Source organism: Tachyglossus aculeatus, chromosome 21 (genome assembly GCF_015852505.1).
Source record: "Tachyglossus aculeatus isolate mTacAcu1 chromosome 21, mTacAcu1.pri, whole genome shotgun sequence".
In the NCBI taxonomy this organism is placed as follows: domain Eukaryota; kingdom Metazoa; phylum Chordata; class Mammalia; order Monotremata; family Tachyglossidae; genus Tachyglossus; species Tachyglossus aculeatus.
In genome coordinates, this window is record NC_052086.1 from 10,711,855 (window position 1) to 10,729,445 (window position 17,591).

The 17,591-nt window shown below is 52.2% G+C and overlaps 1 protein-coding gene across 6 annotated transcripts in view; it reads right to left on the reverse strand.

Annotated features, from left to right (window-relative positions):
- LUC7L (LUC7 like) overlaps positions 1-14,618 on the reverse strand; it is a 28,506-nt gene extending 13,888 nt beyond the window's left edge. For 3 of the 6 annotated variants that reach the window (XM_038762959.1, XM_038762958.1, XM_038762962.1), the window contains exons 1-2: positions 14,501-14,618; positions 10,274-10,368 (exon numbers count right to left, since the gene is read on the reverse strand). In XM_038762959.1, the coding sequence (XP_038618887.1) occupies positions 10,274-10,368; positions 14,501-14,561 (156 nt within the window). In that variant the 5' untranslated portion in view covers positions 14,562-14,618. Of the gene's footprint in view, positions 1-10,273; positions 10,369-11,099; positions 12,089-14,500 lie in introns of those variants that run through there. The other 3 variants (XM_038762963.1, XM_038762960.1, XM_038762961.1) reach the window with 3 other exon arrangements.
- Between the last annotated feature and the right edge of the window lie 2,973 nt (positions 14,619-17,591).

Genomic DNA, 17,591 nt, shown 5'->3' on the forward strand with positions numbered 1-17,591 from the left:
CCTTCTAAGCGCTGGGGTAGATACGAGATAATCGGGTTGGACGTAGTCCCTGTCCCACCCGGGGTAACAGTCTTAATCCCCATTTTATAGATGAGGGAAATGAGGCCCAGAGAAGTGAAGGGGCTTGACTCAGGTTATACGGCAGACAAGTGGCGGAGCCGGGATGGGAACCCAGGGCCTTCTGACTCCCAAGCCTGGCATCTATTGAGCACCACTTGAATGCAAGGTGCAGGATTCACGGCCTTGGCAAGGAGTACAAGTTCCCTAATGGGATTAAGTGTTTACTATGCATCAAGGCTGTGCTAAATGCTGGGGGTACACCCAATCCCCGTCCCACGTGGGGCTCCCGGTTAAATCCCTTTTTACAGCTGAGCGACCCGAGGTCTGGAGAGGTCAAATGACTTGACCAAAATCCCCCAGCTGGCAAGTGGCAGGGTCGGAGGGACGGACATTAATGTACACAATTTATAATATATAATTTGAAACTATGTACATTGAGTGCCGGGCCCCCCGAATAATAATAATGGTACTAGTTAAGCGCTTACTATGTGCCACGCACCGTTCTAAGAACTGGGATAGACACAACCCCTGTCCCCCATGCGGCTCATACTCTTAATCCCTATTTTACAGATGAGGGAACTGAGGCCCAGAGAAGGGAAGTGACTTGCCCAAAGTCACACAGAGACATACGGTGGAGCCGGGATTAGAACCCAGGTCCTTCTGACTCCCGGGCCCGGGCTCTAGCCACTAGGCCCCACTGCTTCCCAGGCCCTGCAAAGCTGGTCCCTAGTGCCCAGTGAATTTGTTCTACCGACTCCTTTGAACCGTCCTCTCCCAAGCGCTTAGTACCCAGTTAAGTGCTCCCCAAATACCACTGATCGCCTGGCAATTCGGCCACAGCTCCAACCCAGAAGCGGGCCCCGTGTTTCTTAAAGCCCGCTGGCCCGAGTGATATAAACTGCGGAAGCGGGGGCTGAACAGAGGAATGCGGAGGGCCAAGGGGAAGCCCAAAAGGTTCAAAAAGGAACCGAAGCTGCGGCCTGGGGTTCGAGGGTGGCCAAACCCACAAGTTGGCCAAACTTCCTGCTCTTCAGGGTTGGCTTCCCCCGAGGCGGAGGGAGGTCGGACGTGAGCCTGAGGCCAGAAAAAGCACCTACGGGAAAACAGGAAATTGGGTGGAAACCCAACTAGGAGATCACCAGAGCTGGAGGGAGGGAAGGTACGAGCAGAGGGCAGGAGCCCTGGCCTGAGATGGAGACAATCATAATAATGATGGCATTTGTTATGCGCTCACTACGTGCCAAGCACTGTTCTAAGCACTGGGGGAGATACAAGGTATACAGGTTGTCCCAAGTGGGGCTCAGTCTTAGTCCCCACTTTGCAGATGAGGGAACTGAAGCACAGAGAAGTGAAATGATGACTTGCCCAATGTCACACAGCTGACAAGTGGCAGAGCCAGGATTAGAACCCACGTCCTCCGACTCTGAAGGCCGGGCTCTTGCCACTAGGCCGTGCCAGGCAGCAGATTTGAGGAGGGTGGGGAAGGAGCAAGTTTACTCCGTTTCTTTCGGCTCAGACCCTCTGCCTGACGTCTGTCAGTCCCGGGACAAACGCCAATGAGCACATATGCACACCCCCCAGCTCATGCTGAAGTACTGGGCCTCAGGCTTTGGCCAAATGGGCCATCTCATCAGCCAATGATATTTATTGAGCGCTTACTATGCGCGGAGAACTGGATTAAGTACTTGGGAGAGTTCAATACAACGGAGTTAGCAGACCTGTTCCCTGCCCATAACGAGCTTAGTCTAGAGGGGCAAACTAGAACTCTGAAATAAACCCGGGCCAGCCCTGGGAAGTGAAGGACCATTCCTGTCAAAGTTGCCTTCGCTGCCAGAGAAATACCAGTAAAATCAGCTTCACAGAAATACTACTACTACTAATAATGATGATGGCATTAGTTAAGCGCTTCCCATGTGCCAAGCCCTTTTCTGAGCACTGGGGTAGATACTGAGCCACATGCGGCTCAGTCTTCATTCCCATTTTACAGATGAGGTCACTGAGGGACTGAGAAGTTAAAGGACTTGCCCAAGGTCACATGGCTAAGCAGAGGAGCCGGGGTTAGAACTCATGACCTCTGACTCCCAAGCCCGGGGTCTTGCCACTAAGTCACGATGCTTCTTGAGGGACACCCACTAGACTGGCAGCTCTTTGAGGGTAAGGATGGAGGCTAACTCTGCTCAACTCCTCCAGATGAATACAGTGCTCCGCCCCAAATAGGTGCTCAAAAAATAGTACTGATTGGCTGATTTTTTACCAACCCAGTCTGCTTATGAAATAGAATTGTTCCTTTTCCCTCAGACATGAGTTATACTCATCCCTCTACAATGTAAGCTCTTTCAATTAAATAATATTTACCACGCACTTCCCACTTGCAGAGCACTGTACTAAGCACTTGGGAGAGTACAGTATCAGAGTTGGTAGACACCTTCCCTGCCCACATGGAGCAGTCCAGAGGGAGAGACAGACACCAGTATAAATAAATTACAGATGTGCACACAGTTGTGTGGGGTTGAATAAAGGATGCAAATCCCTTGATGAGCAGAGATAGTCTCTGCCAACTCTGGTGTATGCTACTCTCCCAAGCGCTTAGTACAGCGCTCTGTATACAGTAAACACTTAATACCACTGATGGATTGATTTGACAAGCAGTGTGGTTTAGTGGAAAGACCGCAGGCTTGGGAGTCAGAAGGCACGGGTTCTAATACCGGCTCTGCCACTCGTCATCTGTGTGACACTTCACAAGTCACTTCACTTCTCTGGGCCTCAGTTACCTCATCTGTAAAATGGGGATTACGACTGTGAGCCCCACGTGGGCCACCTGATGACCTTGTATCTATCCCAGTACCTAGAACAGTGCTCGGTACATAGGAAGCATGTAACAAATACCATCATTATTATTATTGTTACCAGGACGATAGTCAGAAGTTGGGACTTCTGGAGAGACTGTTTGGGGGGTGGAGGTAAAGAGGCCCAGACTGGGGCCGGAGAGGGTGCGGGGAGCTCAGGACATAATGCGCTTAGTTTCTGGATCCTCCAAGCCCAATCCCTTTCCAGTTGGTTTTTCTGTTTCCAAGAAAATGAACTGAAGGAACAGCTTTTGGGGAAACAAGAAGTGGTTTAGGAGACAGTGGGAAAAACCAGAATTGCTAACAACCAGCTGGCCGGGCTTCTCCCCTAGGTCAAGCCAGGGAAACTAGAGACGCTAGGGAAAATCGGGACAAGGACCCTAGGGCGAGAACCCACCGGAGAAAGGTTCGAGTTCCCTCTGAATGAACCTCAGCAGGCCCAAACTCTCTCTGCTCCCAAGGCCGTCCCACAAGCGGGGAGGGGAATAACTTTTCACTTCCGAGCTTTTCTCCAACCACACAGGCGAACCCCACAGGTTGACCGGGTTACGCTCCTTGAAAGGGAAGTTCTATTTTGAACAGCTGAATTGAGGGGTGCCGCTTCCCCACGAGGCCATGTTTTACATAGGCTCCATCTCAAAGCCTCAAGAAAATATGGCAGTCCTTAATCTGTCTTCAGGTCACCTAAGGGAAGAGTTCTTAAAAGATGAGGAGGCTCTGCAAGTGCAAGCTTGTTCTGCTGACTATAGCTGCCATTTCTCAATGTTAGGGAAGGTTTTTTGTCTTTTTTTTTTTTTTTACAGTATTTGTTAAGCGCTTACTTTTTTCCTAGGGATTGTTTTGAGCACTGGTGTAGATACAAGATAATCAGGTTGGATACAGTCCCTCGAGGGCTCACAGTCTCAGTACAAGGGAGGAGGATTTAATCCCCAGTACACAGATGAGGTGAGTGAAACACGGGGAAGTGAAATGACTTGCCCACGGTCACACAGTAGAGCCGGGATGAGAACCCAGGTCCTCTAACTCCCAAGCCCGGGCTCTTTCCACTAGGCCACACTGCCTCCTCACTAGAGGTTGAGCAGTAGCTTTTTTCTTGGCTTCTTCAGACCCCTGGAGCAGACGGGCATACCCTCTTCTACTACCACTTGTCAATCTTTCCTCTTTCCTGAGGATTCATGCCACTTTTCCTCATCTCCAGATTTTAGCCGGGCTGGGGGTGGAGGTGCCAGACCTACTCCTAACCTCTGCCCTGATGTCCAAGCTGTGGTAAGGGAGGGGAGGTGATCGTGGGCAGACGGTACCGATCCCTCTGAGCGAGGCCTCCTGGTGACCCACCCATCTTGGCATCGCCCGGCCCAAAATAAAGCTACCTCCTCAGATTGGTGGCTTCTTGGGTTCTCTGCTCAGGGGTGGTGGATGGGATTTGGGAGGAGAGGGGTCTTTTCTATGTCTTTGAAACTCAACAGCTGGCAGCGCGCCTTCAGAGAATGCTGATTTTGTTATCTCAGCGGGTCAGGGGAGGGCTGGGATTCACTCACCTGCGGCACCCGGCTTCAAGACTGTAAGCTCGTCTGGGCGCGGAATGGGTTTGTTTATTGTTTTATTGTCCTTTCCCAAGCATCCAGTACAGTGCTCTGCACAGTCAGGGCTCAATAAATATGACTGACTGCCTGACTGCAGAGGCCAGGCAGGTGCAGATGTGGGACTGGGTGTCAGACGATCGGGCCCAGATCCCGGCGAGATGCCCTGATCCTAAATTTGCATCAGGGCCAAGGGGGTGGAGGGGAGAGAAGGCATCTCCCAGGGCAGCCCTCATCTCATCACGGCTTCTCACCCTTGGCTCCCGGCGGGGCTCCTGCTCTTTCCTGTTCTGACAAGGCCAGCCCTGGGGCCACCGGCTGGGGCCTTCCACTCGGCTGACCTTTCTTTCCCCCGTTAGCCTCCTCCCTGACGCTCCCTCTCCATGCCAGCGAACTGCCCTTCCAGACTTCACGAACCCCTGGATCCCAAGAGAAGTTAGGTACTCCCTCTGCCCACACTAGGAGTCAGCCCACTGTGGGCAGCGGGAAACAACACGGGACCAGGGGATGGGAAATCCGGGTTCTAGTCCCGGCTCTGCCACTTGTCTGCTGGGTGACCTTGGGCACGTCACTTAACTTCTCTAGGCCTCCACTTTCTTACCTGTAAAATGGGAATTAAAACACCCGACCTTCCTCTCCCCCTTAGATCGTGTGCCTCGTGACAGTGGGACCGGATCCACCCTAATATCTGATAACTACCCCAGCACTTCCCCTCTGAGGATGGCACCTCCAGTACTCTATCAGTCTTGGCTATGGGAGGGACAGTCAAGCAGAGGCCTCTTCCATTCCTAGCTTGGCCAGTGGCTAGCGAGTGGAAGGCAATCTGCTACAAGTCAAAACTCACCTGTGCTAGAAAGCAGGGGCACGGGAGACAGTCGAGGACAGAGACTCAAACTGACTGCACGGAAGGAGATGGTAAACCACTTCCAGATTTTGACCTAGAAACCTCTACCGCTACCAGAACGACTGCAGATGGAAATGGGGCGTTCTGAGAGAGATGTGTCCATGGCGTTGCTGTGGGTTGGAGATGACTCAAAAGCATAACACCCCAGCACTTTGCTCGGTGTTTGGCACACAGCAAGCTTTGAATCCACAACACTGTTATTATTATTGACCCCTGCCCCAGAGGGTCTGACCCCGGAGAGAAGTGGGGATGAAAAGAGACTGCCAACCCACCCAACTCCTCCTTTGGCTTGTCACAGCCGGTGAAATAGGTGGCCCTTTCCTCTTCCTCATTCTCTCTGCTCCCCCGGCCCCAACTGTCATCAGTGAAAAACTGCCAGAGGGTAGGTCCGTATCTTGTTAGGCCACAGACCGGCCGTTACGTAGCGGCCTATATACTAAGTAACTAAATATTCACCAAAGTGTCCAGACTCCCGCCAGCCTCACGCCTAGGCTGTCCCTCGAGCCGGCAAGGTCCTCGACGGTATGGATCACGTCTCCGACCCCCACAGGACTCTCCCAAGTGCTCGGGACAGTGCTCCAAGCATGGGAGGGACTCGATTCGCCCGACTGTCGGGGCACTAGGAGACCGAGAAGGGAGCCCGTGAGGGAACAGGCCCGGAGGCCGGCTGACCTTGTCGGGCGACAAAGGGCCACGGTGAGCTTCCGCTCTGGTCCCGGGAGAGGCTTCACCCCCCACGAGATGATGCCCAGCTGTTTCGAGCCAAGGCATTTTCATCTGCAAATGGTCAAACTGCGGATGTTACGCGGCACGAGAGCTTTGGCTACTGAGGCAGCCAGAGGTCCCGGGCTGCCCTTGAGCCCCCGCGCCCCGATCTTAGCCCGTTCCACCTTCCTCCAGAGCCCTGGGAAAAAAACCACCCCTCTTCCTGACTCATATCAACATTCATCATTCACTCATTAATCATATTTATTAACTGCTTTCTGTGTGCAGAGTAACACCCCAAGTCAAAGGAACCTAAGAACCCAAGAGCCACCAGACTGTGAGGTCATTGTGGGCAGGGAGTGTGTGTGTTTGCTGTTGTACTGTACTCTCCCAAGCGCTTAATGTGGTGCTTTGAACACAGTGAGTGCTCAACAAATACAACTGAATGAATGTACCTAATTATACCTATCCTCAGCACTTGTTTTTATATGAATATCTGAGGGTCCCAATTTTTATTGATTCCACTGTCTGAAGCAGTGTGGGCTAGTGGGAAGGGCCTGGGCCTGAGAGTCACAGGACCTGGGTTCTAATCCCGGCTCCACCATTTGTCTGCAGTGTGACCTTGGTTAAGTCGTTTCATTTTTCTGGGCCTCAGTTTCCTCATATGTAGAATGGGGATTAAAATTGTGAGCCCATGGGGTACAGGGAACTTACCCACCCTGATTATCTTCTATCCACCCCAGTGCTTAGTGCAGTGCCTACCACAGTTACCGCTTAATACCAAAAACAAACAAAAAAACCTGTCTCCCCATAAGGATGGACGCTCCTTGTAGGCAAGGAATACGCCAAATGCTTCTATCACACTTTCCCAAGTTCCTAGTAAATGCAAAGCCCATGGGTTGGGGGGGTGTCTCAGTAAATATAAATATGCTCCCTACTGAAATCTTACAGAGGGAAAAAATTTCAGGTGCAAAATCAAATCAATCAATGGTATTTACTACCATTGATACGTATTTACTATTCTATTTATTTTGTTAATGATGTGCATCTAGCTTTGCTTCTATTTATTCTAACGACTTGACACCTGTCCACAGGTTTTGTTTTGTTCTCTGTCCCCCCCTTCTAGACTGTGAGCCCGTTGTTGGGTAGGGACCATCTCTATATGTTGCCAACTTGTACTTCCCAAGCGCTTAGTACACTGCTCTGCACACAGTAAGTGCTCAATAAATACGGCTGACTGAATGAATGAATGAACTAAACACTTACTATGGTCGTACCTGCAGAGTTTCCAGTCCTCTACCAGTCTCGACTACGGGAGGGAGAGTCAAGCAGAGGCATGCCCATTCCGTTCCTAGCCTGGGCAGTGGTTAGCGAGTGGAAGGCAATCTGCTTTGAGTCAAGACTCCCCTGTGCTGGGCAGCAGCGGCACAGGAGAAAGTCGAGGGGAGAGACTCAAGTTTACTGCATGGAAGGAGGCAATGGTAAACCGCTTCCGGATTTTTATCGAGAAAATTCTATGGATACGGTACCGGAACGATTGCAGATGGAGGTGGGGCGTTCTGGGACAGATGTGTCCGTGGCGTCGCTATTGGTCGGAGACGACCCGACGGCTTCAGACAAGACGCGCAGAGCGCTGTACTAAGCACTTGGGAGAGGATAATATAGCAAGATACATTCCCCGAGCTTGTCTGGGCTACGCCCCATTCCGCCCTGCTCCGCAGGAAAGCAATGATTCACCCCAAGAGAAAATTCAGGGGTGTAGGACCAGAGTGCTTAGTCCAGTGAACTGCACAGAGTAAGCACTTAATAAAGGCACTCTTGAAGGCCCATCTCCTCCAAGAAGCCTTCCCTAACTAATCCCTCCTCTCCTCTTCTCCCACTCCCTTCTGCGCCGCTCTTACTTGCCCCTTCATTCATCCTCCCTCCCATCCCCACAGAATAGAATACATCTGTAAATGTATTTATTTATATTAATGACTGTCACCCCCTCTAGACTGTGAGCTCACTGTGGGCAAGAATGCGTCTGTTCTTCTATGGTACTCTCCCAAGTGCTTAGTACAGTGCTTTGCACACAATAAGTGCTCAGTAAATGAATGAACGAATAAACGATAGACTGAATCTCCCCACTAGGAACAGGCACAAAGGACCATTGGGTAGAGGCCTCTTCTAAACCACACCTGCATTTGTTGAAAAATAGAGACATTTGGCAACCTTGGCAGAAATCTGTTTCCATAATAATAATGGTATTTCTTAAGCGCTTACTATGTGCCAGGCTCTGTTTTAAGCGCTGGGGTAGATACGAGATAATCAGGTTGGACATAGTCCCTGACCCACGTTGGGCTCACAGTCTTGATCCCCATTTTACAGATGAGGGAACTGAGGCCCAGAGAAATATTTGTAACACGTTTCCCTCTCCCAAAGCCCCTTTCAACCTAATGCTATTCCAGGGGCTTATTTCAAGCAGTTCCCAGTTTTCCTTTTATTTTAACTTCAGAAGGGAGGTTAGAACGCAGCTTAAATGGCTCTTGGGGAGGATAAGGAGGAGTTACTGGAAGGATTATTCTATGGAGAAATCTAAAGCATAGGTTGCCAACAACTGATCAAGTCACCTACCTTTCTGGGACTCAGTTACCACCTCTCTAAAATGGGGATTTCATGTGGGACATGGACTGTGTCCAACCTGATCCACTTGTACATATCCCAGCGCATAATAAAGTGCCTCAAACCCAGTAAGCGATTAACAAATACAATTAAAAAAAAATAAAATAAAGAGAGACCTGGATTCTAATCACCGGTCCCCAACTTGCTTGCTATGTGGCTTTGTGCAAGCCACTTCACTGCTCTATGCCTCGGTTCCTTCATCTGTAAAATGGGGATTAAGACTTTGAGCTCCAAGTGGGACACGGACTGCATGCAACCTGCTGGTCTTTCATCTACTCCAGCGCCTAGTAAAGTGCCTGGCACAGAGTAAGCGCTTAAATACCCCCAAAAAAAAATCAAAAAAAAAAAAATCACCCATTTGGGTTAGGAAGAGAAAGAAAAGAAAACGCTTTTTTCCAGATAGACAATCAGGGGTGCAATTTTCAGTAGAAAATTGGGAGCTGAGAATTCAGCTGGATCCCCCCAGCTTACCTAGAAGACCCCAAAATCCAATCTAGAGGAAGGAGGGCAAGAAGGCAGCACTCGAGCTGGCAAAACCCCAGGCCGCCTCACACATTAAGGTTTTGGAAGGGAAGGATAATTGAGTCTGTGAGCTCGTTTGTGGGCAGCGAATGCATCTGCTTATTGTTGCGCTGTACTCTCGCCAGTGTTTAGTAATGTGCTCTGTACCCAGGAGGGGTTAATAAATACGACTGAAAGAATGATGGCATATTTTCAACCCGGATGACCCCGCCTCATCTCCCCCCGAACATTTTCAAATGGATTCGAGGGCCAAACTGTGCCATCACAAAACCGGTTGTGCGTTCCAAGTGGAAACTCGTTGTGGGCGGCGGATGGTATTTTGGAGCCAGCTGACCTCCTCCCCCGACATTTTCTGGTTGCTCCAGGGGCCAAACTATGCAATAATAAAAATTATTAATAATAATAATAATAATAAATAATGTGCATTCGAGGGGAAGGGCCTCATGGGGAAGGAGCAAGTCTCATGCTTCTGCTGTGCTCCTCCAAACGCTCAGCACAGTGTAGCGGATGGCCTTCTGGATACAGCAGGGGTCTGAGAGCCAGAAGGTCATGGGTTCTAATCCCGGCTCTGCCACTTGTCTGGGGTGAGAGCTTGGGCAAGTCACTTCACTCCTCTGAGTCTCAGTTCCCTCATCTGGAAAATGCGGATTAAGAGTGTGAGCCCTATGTGGGACAGGGGCTGTGTCCAATCAGTTATCTTGTTGCTACCCCAGCTCTTAGCACGGTGCCTGGCACATAGTAAGGGCTTAACAAATACCATAATTACTATTACTAATGATTATTCCTACTCTTAGTTCTACTATCACTATTGCCGCCACCTCCATCAGCCAAATAAACCACCCATTCGCCTTCTTCTGGGAACCCCTCGAACTAGGGGAGCATAAAGGGAGAGGCTCCAGCTGGTTGGTGCTGCCAACCTCGCCGCCGTGCCCGCCCCGGACGGTCGCAGCGGGGTCGTTCCCCTTACCGCCCACCCCGGGAAAGAATCCACCTACCGTTCCGGCCAGGATGTCGTGAGGACAGCAGTCCAGGAGGTGACTCTTGCACACTCGATCGTCGGTGAACTTGACCCGCTGCCTGGTTTCGTCTCCTGAAATTCACGGGGGGAGTGTGAGCGGGGTGGCGGGAGGCCCCCCCCGCCCCACTGGCCACGCTTGAGCAGCGGGTGCACATCGGACCAGGCGCTGCCCCGTCCAAACAATCGAAAAACCAACCGAAAGAACCAAACCAAAACCAAACCAAAAAAAAAAAAAGAAAAAAAAGGGGGGGGAGGTCTAAGACAGCTCAACGCTCGGGCTTAGGTGGGAGGCACGTGACGCTACGGGGCTCGGGGACGCCCGTTGGGACCCGACCGGCTGCTTGTGGGATAGGAAACAGAAAAAAATATATATATAAGGCAGACGGGCGGCTCGAATAAAGAGGCCGCCAGCCACGTGACGTTCGTTTTGGCCCCGCGGGCGGCGGCGGAGATGAGGAAACGCACGCTGACCAGGGTGAAACAAAAGGCCCCAATGGCCGGGCCTCGGACGCTTATCCCTCTTTAGCTCTCAGCACGGATCCCGAAAGAGGCGGTGCTGGGGCCCAAGTTATCCGGGGAGTGAGGTTTCTTAAACCTCGGACTGTAACTGGTTGGGGCGGGGAGGTGGTTCCCTCTTTTTTCCCCCGGCTCTGCAACCACCCCACCCGTATGAAAAAAAGAAAAAGTCTCAATCCGGAAGTCACTTTTAACGAGACAATATGAGGGAGGGGGAGGAAAAAAAAAAAAGGCAGAAAGAAACTAGGTTAGTCAATACACACTGCGAACTCCAACACATACTGTACCCATCTGCATTCTTCAAGACCTCAGCTGCAGAATTTTATGCCCGCGGTTGAAAAGTTTTAAAGGGAAAGTTTTCTTGCCCACACCTGCAGTAAGGAAGTCAGGGGAATGATACATAGAAGTAAAGGCAAAGTGGCAATGGTATGTGACAATTTTAATGCTACTCCGTGTACACGACACCGATCCGTGAAATAACTACCGAAGGTCTATATTTTTAGGGTTTGCAAGCATCCGGGACTCATGGAGTGTCTTTTGTTTTTTCCTTTCTTTCTGGCTTGTATTGAAAATGTTTTCTGCTTTCTAAGCTACGCTTTTAAAAGTTACTTGTGAAAAAAGGCAAACACTTTTTTTTTTTTGTTATAACAGCTTGAAAAATTGGTTGTGACTCACGGCTCGATGAACATGAGGATTTTCTGCAACTCCCTTGCAGATTGATGTAGGCAGGCAAAGATACACTGAACCTTTATGAATAAAATAGAGGGGCCACAATTGTTCAGTTTGTAGGAAATAAAAATATGGGAAGCAATTCAAAAGCAACTCTAAACACAAAGAAAGCTCAAAGGCACTTATTCCTCTACGAAAGTACGTGCAAGGCATCGCTACAGCCCTTCAAACTGCCCTTCGTGACTTCGCGGGGGGGGAAGGGAAGAAAGAAACCACCGCGGGAATCGAGTTTGGACCAGGAGGCGACCTGTTCATCCCCCGGGACCACGGGCGCGGTTTTCCACACGCCGGACAAACCTTTTGCTTCTGGCGGACTCTCCCGAGCGCTTAGGACAGTGCTGGGCACTCTGTAGGCGCTCAGTAAATACCACTGATGGGTGGACCTAGGTCTGTCTGTAAACACAGAGGTTCTCCAGTGAGGCTGGGGGTTGGGGTGAGGGGGAGGAAGGGAAGGGGGGGAAAGGGTCCAAGAGTCACTTTGCATTAAACCCTAACAAACCCGCGTTCCTGGGCTGGCACCCGGGTCTCCTAGCTACTAGACTCTCCCGAGCACTTAGTACAGTGCCACTCAACCAAGCCTCTTGATGGATTTAAGAGAAGCAGCACGGTCTGGTGGAAAGAGCACAGGGCCGGGGGGCCGGGAGACCTGGGTTCTAATCCCGGTCCCGCCGCTTGCCTGTTGAGTGGACCCTGGGCAAGACACTGAACTTCTCTGGGCCTCAGTTTCCTCATCTGTAAAATGAGGATTTAATTCTCCCTTCCCGCTAAGACTGTGGGCCCCATGTGGGTCAGGGGTTGTACCTGATCTGATTACACTGCAGCTACCCTGGCGCTGGGCACCACGCTTGGCACGGGATAGGGACTATGTCAATACCACCGTGTCTGTTATTATTGACAGACGGTGTGGCAACTCCTTTGCTAGATGGAAGGATAGGACTGGACTACGATAGGCCTAGGCTTTGAGCTCCTTGTGGGCAGGGAACCCATCTACCGGCTCTGTTGTACTGGGAGAGGCCAAGCGCATAATACAGTGCTCTGCACATAGTAAACGCTCAAAAAACGCCATCGATCAGTCGGGGCTGGGCCTTTCCCTCCCTTCCCCCTGAAGCCCAGGGATGACTTTGCTTCACGGGTGGCCAGCCCCTGGCTTCTATAATCTTATTTATTTGTACTGACGTCTGTCTCCCCCACTCCAGCCTATACGCCCACAGTGGGCAGGGATTGTGCCCGTTTATAGTTGTATCATACTCTCCCAGACGCTTAGTTCAGTGCTCTGCACACGGCAAGCGCTCAACAAATACTACTGAAGTGAACGAATGAATTTCCCAGAGGGACAGGCAATCCGTGGCAGGGAGAAGTCGGTGTCGGTAGACACTGCTAGCCGTCTGAAGGCCCACCTCCTTCAGGAAGCCTTCCCCAATTAGGCCATTTCCTCTTGTCCCGCTCCCTTCTGCGTCGCCTTCGTGTCCCTCCCTCGGCCTCCCAGAGCTTACATCCACACGGGTCACTTATTTCTGTTAACGTCCGTCCCGCCATCTAGACTGTCAGCTCGTGGGCCGGGATCGTGTCTACCCCACTCCGCTGTACTGGACCCTCCCAAGCGATTAATACAGTGCTGGGCACCCGGGAAGCGCTCAAGGGATACGGCTGCCTGCCGGATTGGAACCAGAGAGGCAGCATAGCCTAGTGGCTGGCGCTCGGGCCTGGGAGTCGGAAGCAGAGTGGCTCGGTGCTAAGAGCCCGGGCTTGGGAGTCGGAGGTGGTGGGTTCTGATCCCGGCTCCGCCACGTATCAGCTGCGTGACTTTGGGCAAGTCACTTCACTGCTTTGGGCCTCGGTTGCCTCATCTGTAAAATGGGGGTTAAGACTGTGCACCCCAAGTGGGACCCACTGTTGGGTAGGGACTGTCTCTATATGTTGCCAACGTGTACTTCCCAAGCGCTTAGTACAGAGCTCTGCACACAGTAAGCGCTCAATAAATACGATTGATGATGATGACTACCCCAGTGCTTAGAACAGTGCTTGGCACGTAGTAAGCGCTTAACAAATACCACCGTTATTATTATTATTATAACCCCGGTTCAGCCCCTTGTCTGCTGTGTGACCTTGGGCGAGTCGCTTCACTTCTCTGGGCCTCCGTTCCCTCCCCTGCAAACTAGGGATTGAGCCTGTGAACCTTGCGACCGAATCCGGCCCGATTTGCTTGGATCCACCCCGGCGCTTAGCACATAGTTAGCGCCCCGTAAACACCCTCTTTATTCTTATTGAGCAGCGTGGCTTGGTGGAAAGAGTCCGGGCCCGGGCGTCGGAAGGTCATAGGTTCTAATCCAAATCCCCCAAAAGCCTGCTGTGTGACCTTGGGCGAGTCCCTTCCCTTCTCTAGGCCTCAGTTCCCTCCTCTGCAAAATGGGGATGAAGCCTGGGGGCCCCTCGCGGGGCAGCCTGATTCGTTCATTCAATCGTATGCATTGACTGCTGTGTGCAGAACACTGTGCTAAGCGCTTGGCAACATACAGAGACTATCCCTACCCAACAGCGGGTTCATGACTTTGGATCTCCCCAGCGCTTAGGACAGTGCTCTGCACACAGGAGGCGCTCAATAGATACAATTAAATGAATGAACAGTGCGTGGCACGTGGTAAGCGCTTAAATCCAGTTATTATTATTATTTTTATTAAGAGGCTGGGGGAGGGGAAGAGCCTTGCCTGGAGACAAAGGGGACCCCGGTGGGGGATGGGGGGAGGGGAGACGGCGGCACAAAGCCCCCCCCCCCCACCATTTCCCGCGCCCGGGGCGCATGCGCAGACCGGGCGGGGGCGCCTGCGCGGAGCGGGCAGCGGCGCATGCGCAGACCGGGCGAGGGCGCCGTTGCCCGGGCCACGCAGCACCCCCTCCCGCCCGCGCGCGCGCGCGCGCCCTCCCCTCAGCGGGGCCGAGGCGGCGGCCGCGCCGCACTCACCGTCCCGGGCCGTGCCCATGAGCTGGTCCAGCAGGGCCCGCATCTGCGCCTGGGCCGACATGGCGGGGACGCGTGGGGGGAAAAGACGGGGCTCCTCTCACGACGGCGGCGAGGTCGGCTGGCGACGGCCGCGAGCTGCCGAGCGCCTGCCCTGGCGCGGGGGATGCCGGGAGGAAGTGCGTCTGCGCGGGGCGCGCGCGCGCGCGCGCGATTCTGGGGCTTGTAGTCCGGGCATTACCCCACACACACTCCCTCCCCGCGCGCGCGCGGGGGATTCTGGGGCTTGTAGTCCGGGCATCACCACACACACTCCCTCCCCGCACGCGCGGGGGATTCTGGGGCTTGTAGTCCGGGCACTACCACACACACTCCCCCCTCGGGGGCCGGGGCCCAACTTTATTTATCTCATTCATTCAGCCACATTTAATAATAATGATGGCATTGAGTAAGCGCCTGCTATGTGCCAAGCACCGTTCTAAGCGCTGGGGAGGTTACAAGGTGATCAGGTTGTCTCACCTGGGGCTCACAGTCTTCATGTCCGTTTTACAGATCAAGTAGCTGAGGCCCAGTGGAGTGAAGTGACTTGCCCAAAGTCACACAGCTGACAAGTGGCGGGGCCGGGATTAGAACCCACGACCTCCGACTCCTAAACCCGTGCTCTTTCCACTGAGCCACGCTGCATCTCTAGGTAATGATACGCTTTACCATGGGCTCTAAAGCACTTAAATACCTTGACCCATCCTATCTTAGGTGATTTCCTATTACAACTCAGCTTCTAAAGCTTCACTCCTCCAACTCCAGTGTACTCACTGGACTTTGATCTCACTGCCGATCCCTTTCCCACACCTTCCCTTTGGCACGGAACGCCCTCCCACCTCATCTGTGACAGGCCACGACGCTCTCCTCCTTCAAGGTCTTAATAAAAGCACATCTTCCAAAAGGCCTTCCTTGACTAAAACTTAAAGTTTATCTTTCTTCTTCTTCATCTCTCTTCAGTTTCTCTTTCTTCTTCATCACCTGTGCACTTTGCTTTGCACATAGTAAGCGCTTAATAAATGCCATCATTATTATTATCTGAACCCTTTAGGGACTTTATGTCCTTAAAAGAGAAGCAGTGTGGCTTAGCGAAAGAGCCCGGGCTTGGGAGTCAGAGGACATGGGTTCTAATCCCAGATCTGCCACTTGTCTGCTGTGTGACCTTGGGCAAGTCACTTCACTGGGCCTCAGTTCCCTCATCTGTAAAATGGGGATGAAGACTGTGAGCCCCGCGTGGGACAATCTTGATTACCTTGTATCCCCCCCAGCACTTAGAACAGTGCTTGGCACATAGTAAGCACTTAACAAATACCAACATTAGTATTATTTACGTTCACCCCACTCTCAGCCACATAGCACTTATGCTCATATCAGCGTGACTGAGTGGAAAGAGTATGTCCTTGGGAGTCAGAGGTCGTGGGTTCTAATCTCCGCTCTGCCACTGGTCAGCTGTGTGACTTTTTGGGCAAGTCACTTAACTTCTCTGTGCCTGTTACCTCATCTGTAAAATGGGGATCAAGACTGTGAGCCCCAAATGGGACAACCTAATAACCTGGATCTCCCCCAGCGCTTAGAAGAGTGCCTGGCACAAAGTAAGGGCTTAACAAATACCAAGCAGCGTGGCTCAGTGGAAAGAGCCCGGGCTTTGGAGTCAGAGGTAATGGGTTCAAATCCCCGCTCCACCCATTGTCAGCTGTGCGACTTTGGGCAAGTCACTTCGCTTCTCTGTGCCTCAGTCCCCTCATCTGTAGAAGGGGGATGAAGACCGTGAGTCCCCTGTGGGACAACCTGATCACCTTGTAACCTCCCCAGAGTTTAGAACAGTGCTTTGCACATAGTAGGCATTTAATAAATTCCATCATTCACTTAACTTCTCTGTGCCTCAGTCACCTCATCTGGAAAATGGAGATGAAGACCGTGAGCCCCATGTGGGCCAACCTGATTACCTTGTACCTTCCCCAGCGCTGAGAACAGTGCTTGACACATAGTAAGCGCTTGACAAACGTGAGCCCCATGTGGGACAACCTGATTACCTTGTATCTCCCCCGGCGCTTAGAACAAGGGACCGTCTCTATATGTTGCCAACTTGTACTTCCCAAGCGCTTAGTACAGTGCTCTGCACACAGTAAGCACTCAATAAATACGACTGAATGAATGAACAGTGAACACATAGTAAGCGCTTAACAAACGTGAGCCCCATGTGGGACAACTTGATTACCCTGTATCCCCCCCAGCGCTTAGAACAGTGCTTGGCACATAGTAAGCGCTTAACAAACACGAAAATTATTAAATTATTATCCCCCTTTTGGACTGTGAGTCCAATGTTGGATAGGGACTGTCTCTATATGTTGCCAATTTGTACTTCCCAAGCGCTTAGTACAGTGCTCTGCACACAGTAAGCGCTCAAGAAATATGATTGATTGATTGATTGATTAATATTATAGCAGGGCGAGGGGCGGGTACCTGAAGGGACGTCAAGACTGTGAGCCCACTGTTGGGTAGGGACCGTCTCTACATGTTGCCAACTTGTACTTCCCAGGCGCTTAGTACAGTGCCCTGCACACAGTAAGCGCTCAATAAATATGATTGATTGATTGATTGAATGAATGATTGATTGATTGTGGGGCCTGACGGACGGCCTCCCCGTTAGTGACGTCATCGAGGGGCGGGGACAGTCGCCCGGGTGATTGATTGGGGGCCTGACGGACGGCCTCCCCGTTAGTGACGTCATTGAGGGGCGGGGACAGTCGCCCGGGGGACGGTGGCCCCAGAGGTGACGTCATTGAGGGGCTTGACGGACAGCCGCCCGAGGGGAGGGGGCGCGGCAGCCCCGGAAGTGACGTCATTGAGAGGCGGGGGCAGCGCCCCTGACGGACAGTTGCCAGGGGGGACGGCAGCCCCGGGCGTGACGTCATTGAGGGGGGCGGTCGGTCGGTTTGACGGACAGTCGCCCGAGGGACGGCGCTCCCCGAAAGTGACGTCATTCTGAGGGCGGGACGGTCCGGCTGACGGACAGTCGCCGGGGGAGTCCCGGAAGTGACGTCATTGAGGGGCG